The following is an 18,073-nucleotide window of genomic DNA, read 5'->3' as shown; positions in this document are numbered from 1 at the left end:
GCAAATTTCAATTGGTGCTTCATATTGATGGCCCTGCCTAAAATAGACTGGGAGCTTAAGGGTTCTCGAAATTTATACTCTAGTTCGTTGGTTTTGCTCCGCCTCTGTCAATACACCATTAGTTTAGAGTGCGCTAGAGGAGTTGATTCAAATCACCAAAAAAGGAAGGTAGAAGAAAAAGCATCGCAAGGCCAATACTAGCTTTTCCCACCCGTGAAAGATATCAGAGCAGAGCATGGAAAGTAAGGGTATAAACCTTGTTGCAAACTATGTATGTAGTATTGTTACACCCAAAATCCGACGGGTAAGTTTCTATTATTTTTGCGTGAGATTCTATTATCTTTTTGGTAGACCATGCAATTGCGCGTAGGGATATTAAACCCATGATATCGCAAAGTTACTTAACGGTGGAATGGCGAAATTCGGTAGCTGTATATGTATATGTATCGCACAATCAAATAGTTTTTCAGCATGTGTCAACCTCGGCTCTGTTGGTGTGAAGGCTACTTCAGTCCATTTCTGTGATTGCTTTAGTAACGATTTAAATCAGCCGGAGTTCTAGCTAGTCTCTGCCGGAATACATTCAGAAATCAGCTGGGTCTCCGAATTTCCGACTGGGTAGGTTAGATTGGACAATAATAATGTTAAAAATCTATACAATGCTTTGTATCAACCTTTCGGTTCGGGTTCCAGATGCCTGTTTCTAATTTAGGACTAGACCCCAACTCCGGGAAAAATTACGGATCCAGACCAGTCCATGGATCCCGATTAGTTTAGTCTGAGTTGGGACCAGCTCCCTGATCCGAAACAGAGCTCCCGGATCAAACACATCCCCTTTCTCATTACTAAGTACGGACCTGAGCCAGGCCCAGACTTGGTGTTTAGATCTAGGCAACTGTCTGAATCTGGACCCTAGATCCGGATACGTGTATCCAAACCGTAGGTCTTGCTTCTTCTACATGGCATAAATAATTATCCATATTTTGGGCAGTAGCTGCTTGCTGAGATTTCAACTCAACATGGCTGCTTCGAGTTGGTTTTTCGTCTGACTGTTTTTTAAAATTGGCCAAGTGTGAGCCGATCTGCAAATATGAAAACCCCATCTTTCCTCTCATTATGTTCGCTTTGCATGATGCGCAATACACTGACAAATAAAATGCTACACATTTTGAGAAGATCCGAAGTGTCATTATGTATTGTATAAGAATTGATGAAAGGTGAAAGATCTCGATAAGTGCGACACAAAGTGGATTTGAATGTTGCCGTTCAGATATTTTTCTTTCAACTAATGCTGAACTGTTCGTAATACTTATTCCCATTAATTATCTTGAATTCTTGTGAAATGTTGCGTACTAACGACGAACTTTTGGAAGCGAACATCTGTTGTTCGATTTAACGTACATATTTGTATCTGAAAATGTATGTTAAATCGAGGTATACCTGTATTAGCTTAAGAACTGAAGTTATTGCAATTAGTCTGATAAAATCATTGAAAACTGATAAAACCTATCAATTAAGATTATCATTGACTCCACATAAGGCCCATTACAGCACAAGAATCCCATATTAAAATCAGCAAGCCGACGAAAACGCTGTTCTAGATTTAAGGAAAGATGGGGCAAAACGCACTCCGGGGCAAAATGCACCGCTTGCTTATATCTAAAACAGCTGAAAATTTCTGGAAAAGAGTAATGCCAGTCGGAAGTCCGCCATAGTAAACATACACTGTCAAAGTTTGATAACCGTACATCAATAGCAGTTCGAGAAATAAACAAAAAACAATAACGTGCTCTTTTCATGTATTTATTGTGGCTCGTGCAACAAGGATTTCAGCTCTTATAAATGCTGTTTTACTATTATATCAGAGCATTCCAGTTCTATTTATACCGTTGTGCATTATTCTGTCGCACTACATATGAAAAATCTACTAAATAATTCACTTTTTGCTAAATTTATATCTCTGTTCCATCGGGGGCCCTCTTATTTGATTTTGCTGGTTTTTGATCGAAAACAGAAAAATCGTTCTGAAAACTTACTAATTGCTTAACCTAAGGCCATTTAATGACGCTCTTTTGTGAAATATCGTCAGAAAACAAAACTACTTGCTTGTTCGCCGAACATTCTGCCCCGTTGTTGCGGTGCATTCTACCCCGTAGTGCATTATGCCCCGTTATTGTGGTGCATTTTGCCCCGCTTATTTTTCAAAGAGTGATTTTTAATGATTTTGAAAAAAAAGTCTTATGATTGTTATTACAGAGAAAAATGTTGGCTAAACGATATCATTAATTAAATTCTCTCAATTGATGTTCTATAGCTGAGTTATGATCATATTTCCTTAGGGGGCGCGTTTACCCCATCTTCCCCTACATTTTCATTGAGTCTTATGGATGGGACAACCATGTTTTGACATTTTTTCGATATTTTCTAAACAAACCTGGTAATCTTACAATCCAATAGATAACTCATTTTCGACAAAAATCCATAAGGGGACTCTTATGCTTTTATGGGTAGTACATTTCACATGCAATTGGACTATTGTAAATATACTAGGAGAATTGCATTGAACATTGGAAGCTAAAAATTAGAACAGCTTCTAGTACTATCTTTATGAAAAATGGTCTTCGGGCTTTTTGACCCCACCATATTCAAGGGAAAATAGTTTTGGAGCCCTAAATGTGCTAGAAAAAAGTTAGACGTGAAAGGGTTAATATGACTTTTTGCAAGTTTTGAAGGCTCGTACAATAGCTAAGAATGTGTATTCCATTGCTCTTAATAATTTGGCAGAAGGTCAACCTCATGTAAAAGCTATCTTGAACATTTATATCAGAAAATCGTTTTAAAGGGGTTTTTGCCGATAACTTAATAAATTTCTATACTATGAATACAAAGAGCATTCATGTCTCTTCAAAGATGTTTCTGAAATCAGTCTCAATAACTTTACCAAAGACATCAAATCGTCAAATAAATGGTTTTTGAAGAGTTGATTCTCCATTAATCGCCATTTTTTTTCGAAAGATGCTAAATTATTTAACTTATTAGAAGATACTAAATGTCTAAAGTTAGCTGTGTTACAATTATGTTTTTTGACAATAAAAAAGCACTACTTTTGAACATTTATTTCAGAATTCCTGACTTTAAAGCTACTTGAGAACTGCATACAAAATCTAATTGCGCCATCCAGTAATCAAATGTGCACAATAAATAGCTATTTACTTCACTTTAATTCATATTGCTTTATAGTAAATTCTAATGGGTGGCAATTTTTATATTTGATATTAGAAAAAATTTCTAAATGTTCATATAATCGATCCTGAGATACATAAACCCAAGTGTTCACCATTTTCCTTTTTTTTCTGAAAAACAATCTGGGGTCTCATCAAACTCATGTTATTTTTATTTGTCGAGCAATATAACTATGTGTTATTCCTCGGACTTCATAGCCCAGTCAGAACATTTGAGCCACAGATCAAAATAGTGCAGATTTAACTCGATCTGTAGGGCGTTACCAACATCTACTTATTTTTAGAGAAGGCAAGTAGTAAAAAGCAATTTTTGTGTAGATATTACATTAAAATAAAATGTATGTCTGAAAAATCCCAAAAAAATGTTACCGCAAAAAAATGAGACAACACATGCAATGTAATTTGAAGTTGGCGGGATAAACATGCATTTGTTATTTATAATACATTTTGTAACATTAACAAATTAAAATTTTTAATTTTTTCACCTTACAGAGGGAGAATAAAATTTCATACAGCAATGTTTTCAGTATTTAAACTATATGTTAAAAGGTTGTTTTCGGTCAATTGAGAAGTTCATCAAGAATATTTTTTTTTATTAGGCTTCAAAATAAAACTTACATCACCCCATTATCATAACTATTTCATTTCTCACACGCGTTTCAAAAACGTGATATCATGAAACTGCATTCGTTTCCTTGCTTTGTGGACTCAACAAACAACTATCTACCAATAACACAGTTACCTAGACTCAGGGAAGCCAGGTGCAAAGATTGATTTGTATTTCATAGATTTGCACATTTGCATAAAATGCACAGACTAGCACAGATTTCTCAATTTTTGACCTCGTGCAAAAACTGAAAAAAATGTTGCGACTGCTTTTGATACAAACATTTACGTTTTCATTAACCCTTAAAGGCGCAAACCATTTTTTTTTAATATTGTGAAAATCGTCTCTGCTGAAACGTTACGGTGATAATTTTGAGATGGTTTTCGTAAAGTTATTTTAAAATTTGAGGGTTAACACAGATTTGTACAGATTTTTTTACTTATGCTGTGGCTTTTTAAAGAATATTATCTAGCATCCCTGCCTAGACGGTTAAATTGGCGTCACTCGTTGCCGTATGAGCTTTGAACGAGTAACTATTTATCTTCCAATCTGTAACCGGATTATGCTGACCAACTATTTTCAACTTGATGTATTCTAACAACTGGACGAAAGACGAAAAGGAAAAAAACACCTCACGCAAACTTCATTCGTTGCGGTGCGTTCTACTACTAGCTTGAACAAGAAGGACGATAGAAAAACGCTATTTATTTATTGTCCACTGCATCCGGTATAACCAAATCCGGTTTCCGTGAAAGCTTTTGGGCTAGTTGGAATCTCTACAGAGGAACTTTTTTGTTTGCCTAAGCTCTTTAGTGACTTTTAATTTGAGCTATTTGCTAGCTGTTTTGAGAACTATTACGCTGTTCAATCATAATTCTATTGCTTGATATCGTCTTATTTACGCTTTTATTGATGAAATGGCCATTTCGCGAGTCTGTTTGAAAATCATTCATAATGAATAAAACTACCAATTTAATTGAAAGATTAATTACAACGTACAAAATTAGTGCGACTTTTATATTATAACCTAGATCTGGAAGGATTCGTGTTAGTATAATTGTTACACTAACTCTGTCATGTTTCTATAAGCCGAAATGCCATCGTTTTCCTCTATTTTGCACACTACATGACAGTTCGTAACCGCAAACTGGTTCAGCAATGGAAATGGAAAGTGAGGAAATCGGCCATAATGAGCAACCAAAAACAAGTAAACGAAGGCTACTCAACCGCAAAAGTGTCCCAGCAGGAACCGTGTCAATAAGGGGGAAAAGCAATTGTCGTATTCACTTTAGCTCTTATACTTATCCTTTCGGCGCGAGTGATGCTTACTCAAAGCAAACCGGAACGTGAATGCCACGCGATGAGATACTCTTCAGTATAACAATGCCTCTTGATTGTCGCATCAGACACAAGAGCTTCTCTATATATATCCATGATGACCTTTTCGACGTTAGACGACCTAAACAACCCAAGGTTATGCATAGCTTTCACTTCCTGTTTGTCCTTTGACCGTTTCAATGTATTGAGTAAGGAATATTTTGTGTATTCTATTGACGTTAACCTGTGGCTCAATCCTCATGCTTAAAAATTGTTTTATGATGCATTTCGATTCTCTCCAAAGCAAGTGAAATTCTATAAGCAAAAATGTACTGAAAACATTTTGTGAAATCGTCATTTGAATGTAGTGCACTAAATTTCCTAATTATCGAATGTCACTTAACCATAGTGACGGACGACTCCAGCGAGGGACATGCCCCCCCCCCCCCTCCTTGGCTATTCGACTAAAAAATGTTTTAGTAAAAAGATATTTGCATTTCCCTACTTCACTGGGCTAATATTTTAGAAGTGATCAATTTATTCTTTTCTTTGTAACACTTTATTTAACGGAGCAAAAGATAATTTATTGAATTTGGTAACAAAAGCAAATTTTGAATTTTTGCGTTATTGTTACTGTTCGGTTTGTGGTACCGGTGCTGGTATTTTCGGTACCATGCAAACTTGATAAATGTATGTCTATTTGATATATCTAACCTATCTATGCAGTAATAGCGTGAATCAAATGACACAGTCAACAGCAGAATTACGCAGTATAATGGCATATTCGTTTTTGACAGTGCACTACACCGGTGTAGTCGGTGCTACACTCATTCAAACTTGGGTGTAATCAGTCTATCTCTTTCTTTGCACTACACCGGTGTAGCACCAAGAAAAAACGAAAACGTCATAAGTAAACACAAACCGCGACAGTGAAGTTATTGTTATTTATCTTAAAGGCTCTAGTATAAAGGTACGCAAAGAGTGTGCAGAAAGTGAAGCCGAAAAAAGTCTACCTATCGAGCAAAATTAGAATCCAACTTTGCTGCAGAGGTATCAGAGATGGATTTCAATTGTGCTCGATAGGTAGGCTTTTTTTGACTTCACTCTTTGCGCAACTGTTCTCTATAGACTGTGATTTATCTCAGATCAAAATAAGCCATGATAAAACACACAATTGGGTCTGAGTTGATCGGTACACAAGACTCAGCCTTCCAGGGCCCATAAAAATCTTCAAAGTTTGAATGTTTCTATTGCCGCCGTCCTCCTCCCCCACCCGCACTTTTTTCGGCTCACGGGTCGGTAATCAGGGATCGTACCTACCGTAACATTTTTTATAAGAAATAGTGGAAACGATGTGGGGCCCTATTCTCACAGTCACGTCACTTAGGGACTAGAAGGAAATTTTCCTCTAGTGACGAAGTGACGTGACTGTGGGAATAGGGCCTCTGTCCAATTTTGTTTAGTTTACTAGTTTTATTATGCGTCGATTTTCTTCTAGTCTTCTTGTAAATAAATCGTTCACCTTGGAGGAGCTTCATCATCAATACAATTCGCAGCGGTCCAGAATGTAAGCTTAGCAGGAATTTTAACTTTTTTCTAAAACTAAATAACTTGGCCGCCTTACACAATGTTTAGAAAAATGGTTGTGCTTTGCAAAGCCCTTCTTTTCATTTAAACAGAACAAGGAAGTTCTAATTTGGCATAATTTGAAAGTGAGCTTTTTACTGGTTCGAGATAGAGCTTGACTGTTTTCGATGAAGTTATAGAACAACACCTTTTAGTAAAATTTAGCCTGACCGGCACCCATCCCCGATGGTCTGGGTTCAATCCCAGCCGAGGTCGTTGAGATTTTTCTGAGGTGAAAAAAGTCCATGAGTTGATGGGTCGATATCTAGTCCAGAAAGTGGAGTCACCTCTCTGGGGTAGGGTTTTGGTTTCGTAGCGGAGATAGGCTTATGGAAAATAACTAGAACATTGGGGATGGGTGTAGCGTAGTTGGTAAATCGATTGCCTTGTATGCAGCGCACCTGGGTTCGAGTCCCGACCCCGCACATAGGGTTAGAAATTTCTCATAAGAGACTTTTCTAACCCGAAGAGGCGAATGACCCTAAGGTTAAAACCTCTATAATCGAAATAAAAAAAAAACTAGAACATGGAAAATCGCACTCCTATACTTACACTTACTAACAAAATATCCTCCTTCCGTGATACTTGTGTAGTGTGCAGTATCGGACTAACATTTCTTACCTTTCTTTCCGCAATCTACGTTCGGGCCTGGCCAGTGCCGGTATTGATCAATAAAACACTTTAGGATTACCAGGAGTTGCACATCGAAATAATTCGCTACTCCCAAGCATAATTATCTACTAATTCCCTGTGCAACTTCAGCTAGTCCAGACCGATGACGGTGTAGCAGCCAGGGGTGGTCGCACAAGCTCAAGCTCTTGCAATATTTACTCAAAAAATAGTTATTTTTTAGTAAAAAGTATAGGGCAGCTGACCCAATAGTTGCGATAGCAGGCATAGTTGTGATAGTGATGAAAATTTAAATAACGTTAAGGGAAAAATATCAGTTTATAAATTTCATATTTTTAATATTACTTAGAATACTACAAGAATTTGTGCTGTAATAGTATCAAATATCTGCATTAAATTCTTTTTCTTTGCGGACTACATAACGACGGTAGCGCGCTAACCATTTCGCTAGCAGGAGTAGTTTTTTTCTATGCGTATAACTAAGTGAAAACTAAACCGATCGTGAATATTTTTACATATACTTTCTACTAAGAAGTTAAACCGTACTTTCCAATATCAAACAGTATTGTTTTGACTATTCTTTCGCATAAAACGTACATTACAACTATTGGGCCAGTGTAACCTAACATGTCGATATAGTTGTAATAGTAGAGCCAGTTTTTTTTCTAAGTCCACAACATAACCCACCATGCATATTTTTACATGTGCATTCTAATACTAAGTTAAACTGTACTTTTCAATATCAAAAGGTATAGTTTAGGCTATTTTTTCGCATAAAATGTGTATTACAACTATTGGGCCAATACGGTCTGCCATGTCGGTATAGTTGCAATAGTAATAGCTTTATTTTTCTAACTGCAAAGCTAAGTAAATACAAAACGCAACACGAATATTTATACATATGCATAAAAATAAGTTAAACTGCAGTTTCCAGTGTCAAAAATAGCTTTGGCTATTTGTTCTCATAAAAACGTATAGCACGACTATTGGGTCAAACCAGCCTGTCATGTTGGTACAGTTGTGTTACCATACAGTTGTGTTACCATTTCCGTTCATCCCAAACTGGTACGGATAGATGTTTTCTTTTTTGTTTCCACTGCTACTTTTATTCTGGTTCACTTTTTAATCGCCTTCTCTCTCTCAGTCCAGCTACCACTGATATGAGAGTTGTGTTTCTTTCTATTCTCTACATACATAGTTTGGGAATATGTAACATCTTTTTTCCATTCAATAGATTGGGGTCGTTTTAACGAGGTTGACAACTTCTAAGTGACAATAAATTACGAAAATTGCGTTCAATGGAAAAATAGAAATAAGTACACAAGTAGCCAGTTGTTAAATTGATTATTCGTAATTGTCCTCGTTTATTATTTTTACGTTTTATGATTTTTAACCAACAACACAAAAACACCTTTAACCTTTAAAAATCAAATTTGTTACAATTGTTTCAGAAATCTGTTATGCATCGTTACGGGACCTTATGATACTTTGACATCCAAACGGCAACCCACGGCCCCACGAAAACCTGTTCAGGAATGTCCGTTTCGGGGTCAAATCATGAATTTTGATACCCATATTGCCAGTATCCCATTGAAATTTACAAATGGTATTCCAATACCGGATCATTCCTCCGAAACATCCGAAATCCCGACCACCAGATGAATTCATCCGGTTCATTTTCACAGAGTCTAAAAGAAGATGAGTTCCTGAATCCAAAACAGCTAAAAGAGTCAAAATTTATTTAGAAAATGCCGCAGTTATAAGCAGTTCAGTTTTTGGGTACCCGGGTGCCCTTGTCGGCCTGTTACGGGGTAAAAAAATCTAGAAGCTCAGAGCCCCGTTTTCCACATCTTCTATTTTATTCCCCAAAACGCTAAGCTTGGGATGTTTTAAGATGTCACTAAATACCAATCCCCAGCTTGGAGAAGAACACTGGAATTTCATGGATTGAAATATGAAAAGATACCCGGGTATCCTGTCGAACACATTACTGTAAAACCAAAAAACTGAAAATACATTAATAATTGTTTGTACTATTTATACTTTTATACTAGTACAATTCGATAATATTTAATGTTCGAAACATTATATTTGTTAAAATGGTACGAAATAACCCATGTGGATTAGCGAAAACATATATTACAACTATAGGAACATAGACTTCCAACTATAGGAACACTATCACAGGTCTTACACAGCGTTTCCTTTTTTTTGAACATTTTGCAAAAAGTAGAGGTTTAACTTACATGTATGGATTTTTTTTAGTTGTAGAATTGAAAAATCTTTCAAATAAATATAAATACATAGCATATATAAGTAAGTTTGAGTTAGTTTACTTTTAAAATTGCTTAGGCGTTGGCATAGTTCATCCACTATTGGGTCATCTCCCCTATTTAAAACTAAACCGAACTAAAAAAAATCAATCTATTACTCTCTATTCGCAACCAGTTTTAACGTTCAATCTTTTCTCCACAGGACTCTGGCGAATGTCGAGGCACCCCAACTATTTCGGTGAGATCGTCATCTGGTGGGGAATTTTCGTTATCTCGCTGAACGTAATCCATGGCATCGAGTGGGTGGCAATTATGTCGCCTATCTTTACCACCCTCATCATCCTGTTCCTGTCTGGAATCCCCGTACGGGAACGGTCGGCGGACGAGAAATATCGAGAGTAAGCTCTAATTAAAGCATTTGATTGCACATTTCTGCGCTCCATGCCACATAATAATTGCAAACAGAAATGGGGCTACGATCCATGAAAGACATGTGCTCTAATTACATTTTTTTTATAACGAAACTTGATTCTGCACTGCAGCTAGTTCCAGCATAAAAATACATCTATATGACATATTTATACTGGGAAAACCAATGCCAAGGATAGTTAGAGATGATAGTAGATGGGTTGGTTTTGAAAACATTATAGAGACATCGATGCAGTAAATGAGCAGATACTTTTTTACTGTCTTTTACGTTGTCTGTTGCCATTTCTACGACGAATCCTGGTACATATTTTAGCCATTCAAGGGGGGCTTAGGGGCTTATCATATAAGGTGTCAAAATCATACTGAAACTTTGAGCGTGGTCCACAAAAATAGTTTCCATGTTAAAATTTTAAACTATTTATTTATGTTGAAGGGTTTATTATAAATATGTTAAATTCTTTTGTTAAAGTATTTTCGTTCAAATGGCAGGTATTGCCGCGCAAAATTGGCATGTTTTTTTTCAGTTGGCGTTTCAGATTGCAAGAGAATGGCTTTATCGATGTTCATGATATTAATATTAAATTAAAATTAGCTATAAGTTATCAACAAGACCACATAGGTCAGTTGAAGTATTCAATAAAATACAAATGCAAAAAAAATTACAAGCTTTCTTCAGTATGAACCTAAAAAAATAAAGAAACTTGTTTCTTGTTTACTATTTTTGGCAAAAAAGCAATAAAATGATTAATTATCGAATAATTAATATTTTGGTAGTATCTAAAGGGGAAAAAATCGAAATGGTAAGTTAAATGAAAGCAATTAGCAATATATGAAATAAGCATCATAAAGGCGGGATTCGAACCAGGGCCGGATTCTCAAGAATTGCAGATTCGAATCCTAACTTTGGAGTGATTTTTTCACGCTATTTTAGCTTTTGTTTACCTCACCATTTCGATCTGATTCCCCGTCGGAGGCCATCACAAAGTTCTCATTTTTTATTGTTTTTAGATAGAGAAAAAAAATATTTTTTAGTTTCACATGGAAGAGCTTAAAATTACCAATAATGTGATATCAATGTCACGAAACTTGTTCAATCCGTAATTATTTTTAACTTTTTATTAAAGTCCTCAAAATAATAGAAAAGTTTAAACCTTTAATAAAAATAAAAACTTTTTTTGGACAACGCGCAAAGATTCAGTATGAGTTCGACCGTTTATGTAATAATTCCCCCTTAAACTGCTACGCTGAAATGGTTTTATTCTTAACCAGTGCTGGGAAAATCACCAAAAATAAAATTTCATCAGTGATAATTATCACAGCTGATTATGCTGTGCTATGATCACAACCATAAAAAATCACTAGTGATTTTCTCTGCAGCGATAATGTGCTAGCAAAAAATCATTGCCCCAATATCACCGTCTGTGATCACGGCCTGAATATGATTTTTTTTTATCAGGATTGTTGAGTAGATTTAGCCTATAATTAAAGTTATTGCTATGAAACTTAAACTAGATGAAAATTTGCCTTAACCTAAACATGCAGTTTCTCTAAATAACTTGAAATTACTGAACTTAAAGCTAGAGATAAAAATTTGAATTTAAACGATTAGATACCCCCTAGAATTTATCGATCAACTCGATCTCTTATATACTCTCGTCCAGTTTGGGCTTGTGACAATGGTTAGGTACATGCATTGTATAACGTGTGATATAAAGTAATCAGCAGCACATTTGAAAGCCAGTTATCTAACACTCGGTCACCGATCTGGACGTGTGTCGCTATCGGTCGAATAAATTTATAATCGGTTCAAATCACCGTCCTCCGCTAATCAAGAGAAAGTCCGCTTGATTTCCTCATAGTCCGCAGGGTTGTCGTGTCGGCGGAATCGTGAGAATCCGCGAGTGTCCGCGTCGGTCTTCAAGTCTCGGTAATAAACAGGCCCGTAGCCAGGATTTTGTTTCGGGAGGGGCTTAAAAATTATTGCATAAATGTATTAATTCTGATGACTTGAAACAATCACTGGAAACTGAACGTAATTATGAAAAGTTCTTAGTGAAAACAATTCCAAAAATAAGACAATAGACACTAAAAACTCTAATAATATGTTGCCTGTTACAAGAAAGGCTATAGTGCATCGACGAATTAAATTTGATTATTTTTGATTTACAAGTTAGAAATTTCTCTAGTTACAAAAATGAATAGTCAAGAGCTCGAAGTATTAAGGGCTGCTTGAAAATGGTACGCTGCATGCTACGCTGCTTGAAAATGCTACACATTCGATACACCTTTACAATTTGTAGAAGACGCTAAATTGGAATGAGTAGAAAAATATCCAAAAACCCACCTCATGAAACTTTACACGCATTTGCTAATCAGAAGAACGAAACCAACGTCAAGGTTGTCCCCATGAATAGGAATATATCAGTGTGAAATCAAAGTTTACCGTTGCAAAGAATGTCCGAACAAAGTGAATGTCGAAATTTGCTTCAAATCTTCTGATAAGGCAGGCGATTTGTAGATGCAGAAAATAGGTTCAACTCCTATTTTCATGATCAGGTTTCTTTCTACTATTACTAGCTCTTTGACTTCATCCGAAGTTTGCGTTAACTCGACTTTATGAAATTTTCAATTTAAATGATACTGATCATGTCGTAATCAAAACAATCCTGAAAAAACACATGTTTTTTTCATTTGACTCTCATAGGTAATGGGTTAAAGACTATCTTCGACAACATTATCAGGCAACTCAGAATAACTATCTTTTTATCTATTTAAGTTGATTCTTTTTAGGTACTTTTTATATCATTGTACTTATGAATTAAAAATATCGTAGACTGATTTTCCTAGATCCCTAAAACTATAGTAAAAGTCAAAATGTAAAGTGAGTGCAAAAACTACTGATTTCACTACAAAGCAAGAATGCCTTAGCTCTATTGACTTTTGACAATCTTGCAAAACCGTTGTAACTTGAGAAGATTACCTAGATTAAGTAAATATTATATTTGAACATTTTGGTTTTATTTATTTATTTGAAGGTTTTATTTCGGAATTCGTGGGGTTTTGGACAATGTCAAATATATATTTCAATGATTTAATCTACTAATGGAAACTACCCAGAATTTAATCTACTGAGCGAAACTGCTCAGAATCTATTCACAAATCGAAAGAAAATTACTTAGCACTGATTACTCAATGCTTCTAATTTACATAAAATTTGGTAAATATAACATTGATGACACCACCAAAATAACTAGAGACTATAAACATAGATAATAATTTCAGCATCACTTGCTTCCGACACATGGAAGAGAACACATCGCACTTGCACCTAATTTGCCGAGGCTTTCTTTTACAGTTGTCTGTTTTAAATTACAGCAAATTATCCGTTTCCTGTAAAACTTTTGCAAAACTCTTTGCCAATTCATTAAACAAATACGAACACTAATCTGTTTAGTAATAGGTTTGTTTGTGAATAAAAATAATTAGCTCTTGATTTTTTTCAATCATCATCAAGATTGGAAGAGATGTATGATTTCTTGAAGAAAGTTGTAATGTTTGTCTGATTACATGTTTGTTTTATCACTATTTGGGAAAAAGTTTCAATTAAAGTTGTTGCACCTAACGCAACGAAGACGAAATGAGAAGATCAGAGCGCAATTCGGAAAGAACTCGTGTTGAGTGTATAGTAAAGATAGAAGAGTGATCTTGAGTCGATTTAGATTGGTTGATTTTTTTCCTCTCTTTGCTCTCTTATTTAAGATTATCTCTCTCATTTTATTCCATAACGAGCAAAAACGGAACGAAAGACTGTCACATACTTAAGACATGAAATCGAAACTGTTATCCCAACTTATTGACTTATAGATTCAATCAGTCCCAACATTTTAGTCCCTCTTCGTGATTGCCTATTATTTTACCACTTTTTGCCCGGTCCACTTTTAAAAGAATTTTTTTTGCACGTTTGTCGAAGATATCGAGGATTTACGGATTAACAGTGTATTAGTACGGAACGAATTACTCGTAACAATGAAATGAAGCGTTAATAAAAATGGTATTGCGTTAAAATGATGCGAAATGAAAATTCTATTCTCGTCTCAATCGTTCTCAGATAAATTGAAATACTTTTTGTGTAGCGCAGAGTAGTGTACAGAGAACAGAGTGTACAGTGTGCACTGACCTAATACAGAAATTCAAAATTGTGTGCAATTCAAAAACTTATCATTTAAAAATAACAAACTGGGTCGTGGGTCTTTTATATATTTCCTTATGTAAACAATAAAAATAATATAACGAGTTTATGTGGTTGTCCTACAGATCTCGCGCAAGCGCTTAGCCATTGCACGTGGAAACCTGTTTACGAGGCGAGGAAATATTTTTTTCCTCACCAACTATGGGGGGGAGTAGTTCATTTCTATCTCGCTATTGTACATTTCCGTGTCATCATCGTAGTTGCTGCCTTTATGTTCGCGAATATCTTCCTTGCTTTTCGCCCTCAATAATTGTCCTTCCAAATAGATTCCATTTCTCCCAAATATGACATTAATCTGCGAGTAAGCGGTATCCGATCTTGTAGCGGAACATTCATTTTCTCATAGTCCATATACAGAAGGATCTTAATTATAGCATTGTCACACACAACCTTGTGCTTTAAGTTGTGCGAAATGAATGGTTTCGTCTGCACTAATTTGTTGAGCGCTAAATGCCTGCCATGGTAGAACTGGATAGAGCCGGTTTCCGAAAGTCTAATCTCTATTTACACCTTCAGGATGCGAATGATCAATAATTTTATAATCACCGCATTTGGCTGGAGCACCAATTCTTGCTTCTGCTAATCACTAATCTCGACAGATTATTACAGCTACAATTAAAGTAACAGTCTCTTGTATTCTTCAGACAAGGCACACAATATAAAAGTTACTTTTTTGTTGTTCGCTTCGCACTGGCTCGAGCAAAAGCATAAAGCACCCTGAATTTCGTGACCATTGCCTTCGGTGGTTAGAAATAGCCTTCTTTAACTTTTTCTCAATAATTTGTTCAAACCAAATAAGCAACAAGTTTTGTTAAAAGTCACCGGTTTTTTAAATTTATTTTTGAAAAATTTCGGGGGGGGCTTTAGCCCCCTAGCCCCCCCTCTGGCTACGTGCCTGGTAATAAACATGGTCCTTCGAGCCGGATCAATGGACCAGTGCTAGTGCCAAGGTGACCTCTTAGTGAGCCATTTTGCGACTGGCATTTAGCCATTGTGTGGAACAATAGTCGCTCCGAAGGAAGCCAAGCGGATTTGACCGCCAAAGTGAACGTGTGATAAGAACAAAACGCGCTCTACACGCGCTTGTGATACTTGGCGAACAGAAACTTAATCGTTTGAGACGATTACCGAAATCGTGAAACCAAAAAACGGTTGAGGAAATAAAGTCGCCAAAAGGCGTGAACAAAATTTTCAGTGAGTACTAGAAAGTACAGTGAACGATTAAATACTCGAAGAAGTTCCCCCGCGGAAAATAAAATAGTGTCGGTAGGGGCGATACTGCCCACTTGCTTTGGCGGTTCCTTTGTGCCTGAATCCGTTCGTTGGTGGTTGGTTTGTGCCTGGATCGTTTCGATAAGATGGGCGAAGCGGAGGAAGCAATTGCCACTCTAAGACGCGAATATCAGGTCAGAGCGGACAACATAAAAAGGTCGGTCAACGCCATCGAAACATTTGTTGAATCGTACAATCCCGCGCAGCATGAAGACCAGGTTTCAATCAGGTTGGAGAAGTTGGAAGGTTTTTACAGCCAGTATGTCGAGCAAGTAGTTCAGCTGCAATTGCTTCCCCTGAGTGTTCCCGCCATTGATTATGATAAGGTGCTGAATCGGTTTGAAACAAAATATTACCATTTGAAGGCAAAGCTCACTCAATTGCTTTCGGTAAAAAAAGTCCGACACCGCTAGTACCTCTAAAAGGTTCCATTCGCAGAGCACCCATATCAAGTATCCTGAGCTGAAACTCCCAGATTTCTCCGGAAACCCACTCGAATGGCAATCTTTCCATGATCGGTTCAACGCTGCGGTGCATTCGTCAAGTGACCTAAGTGCATCGGAAAAATTCCAATACTTAAAGGGCCTCCTACGAGGCGAAGCAGCTGGTTTGATATCGGAGGTACCAATAAGTGATGAAAACTATTTGGAGGCTTGGAAGCGGTTAGTAGCGAGATATGACGACAAGCGGATGTTAGTGAAATGTCATCTCACGGAGCTTTTCAGTACTCCATCAATAAAGCAGGAATCTACGGAAGGAGTGTTAAATTTGGTCGATAGGTTCGATCGAAATATCGCGATTCTTAAAAAACTTGGTGAGCCAACAGACAGCTGGAGTACCATTTTGGTGTATCAACTAAGTCAGCGATTGGATCACGATACCCTCCGCGAATGGGAAAATCACGTAGCTCGAAATTCCATGGTCAAGGTTGAAGGTCAGCAAACCCATATGCCAAAATATAGCGACATGGTTACTTTTCTGCAGGGCCACGCACGAGTTCTGCAAGCTATTGCTCCTACCACCCAACTTCGCTCTCGTGATACAAAATTAAAGCCTCAACCTAAGTTCTCGACTCTGCATGTCGCACAATCGTCAGCAAACGAATCAACGGTTACACGAAAATGTTTACAATGCGGAGGGGACCACCATCTGCATCAGTGCTACAAATTCCGCAAGCTTTCGCCCAGGCAGCGGTTCGAATTCGTGAAGCAACATCACCTATGCTTGAATTGCATGAAAACGTCAAATCATGGTTGCAAGGACTGTTCTTCAGATGGGTGTCGCAAATGTAAAAAACGTCATCACACACTCATTCATCTACCGCCGCTGGAACCTATTGATCAGACCAACAGCTCTGTAACATCCACTTTCACTGGTCAAGCTGATTCCGCTCAAAATTTCACAACGCAACCCAGCACCAGCTCGTCAAATTCGTACACAACATTGGTAGCAACCAATCAGTCTGTATTGGAGCCAGTTATATCCTCGATGCCTTCGTCTCAGTCACATACGAACCGACCCTCCGGTCTCGCGGCTCACTCGACGAAGCTTCCCAGCGAAACTGTTTTGCTGTCTACTGCACAGATCTACCTCGACGACTGTAACGGAGCGAAGGTCATTGCTCGAGTATTACTGGATAGTTGTTCGCAGTTCAATCTCATGACGGAATCATTCCATAAGAAGCTGAAACTGCCTCTTTTACCAGAACACGTCAACCTTGGCGGCGTGGGTCAAATTGTGACATCAATTTCGAAGGCAGTTAAAACCACAATTACCTCCCGGGTATCGGATTTCTCCAAAAATATGAAGTTCCTGGTTCTTTCGACGATTTCATCCGAGCAACCGGTACAAGCAATATCTACGGTTGAATGGGATATCCCTAGTTGGATAACTTTGGCCGATCCAACATTTTGCACTCCAGGTCCCATCGATGCACTTCTTGGTGCCGGCACATTTTTTGAATTATTACGCTACGGAAAGGTTACTATTGGGGATCACCTGCCGCTCCTTCAAAATACGATACTAGGCTGGATTGTTTCTGGAGAATGTTCGGGGCGACAATCCAGCACTCCAGAGCATCATAGTTTTCACCTGACTCACAACCAACGTCTTGAGAAATTGGTGACACGATTTTGGGAATTGGACCAATGTTCTGCGAATTCTAGCTGGTCTCCCACAGAGAAGCAGTGCGAACGCCATTTCATAAATAATGTGACTCGCAATGAGCAGGGTAGATATGTTGTTCGCCTTCCAATGAAGCATGAGCTCTTACCTCGTCTACGAGACAATCGCTTCAACGCACAGCGTCGCTTTTTAGCCCTTGAACGGAAGCTTGACGCGAATCCTGCATTTCGGACACAGTACGTGGAATTTATTCACGAGTATCTGAGCTTAGGCCACATGCGGGAAGTTACATCGGAAGAAATGG

The 18,073-nt window shown here is 37.5% G+C and overlaps 2 protein-coding genes across 6 annotated transcripts in view; one reads left to right on the top strand and one right to left on the bottom strand.

The window, feature by feature from the left end:
* LOC131694290 (negative elongation factor E) overlaps positions 1 to 18,073 on the bottom strand; it is a 315,399-nt gene that overhangs the window by 148,981 nt on the left and 148,345 nt on the right. The window lies entirely within an intron of this gene.
* LOC131694289 (uncharacterized) overlaps positions 1 to 18,073 on the top strand; it is a 79,548-nt gene that overhangs the window by 41,851 nt on the left and 19,624 nt on the right. For all 4 annotated transcript variants that reach the window (XM_058982895.1, XM_058982896.1, XM_058982894.1 and 1 more), the window contains one exon: positions 9,898 to 10,093. In XM_058982895.1, coding sequence (XP_058838878.1) covers positions 9,898 to 10,093 — 196 coding nt within the window. The remainder of the gene's footprint in view (positions 1 to 9,897; positions 10,094 to 18,073) is intronic.

The sequence above is a fragment of the Topomyia yanbarensis genome, chromosome 3 (assembly GCF_030247195.1).
Source record: "Topomyia yanbarensis strain Yona2022 chromosome 3, ASM3024719v1, whole genome shotgun sequence".
Lineage (NCBI taxonomy): Eukaryota > Metazoa > Arthropoda > Insecta > Diptera > Culicidae > Topomyia > Topomyia yanbarensis.
The sequence above is the reverse complement of the archived record's forward strand: the minus strand, read 5'-3'. Positions and strand labels throughout refer to the sequence as shown.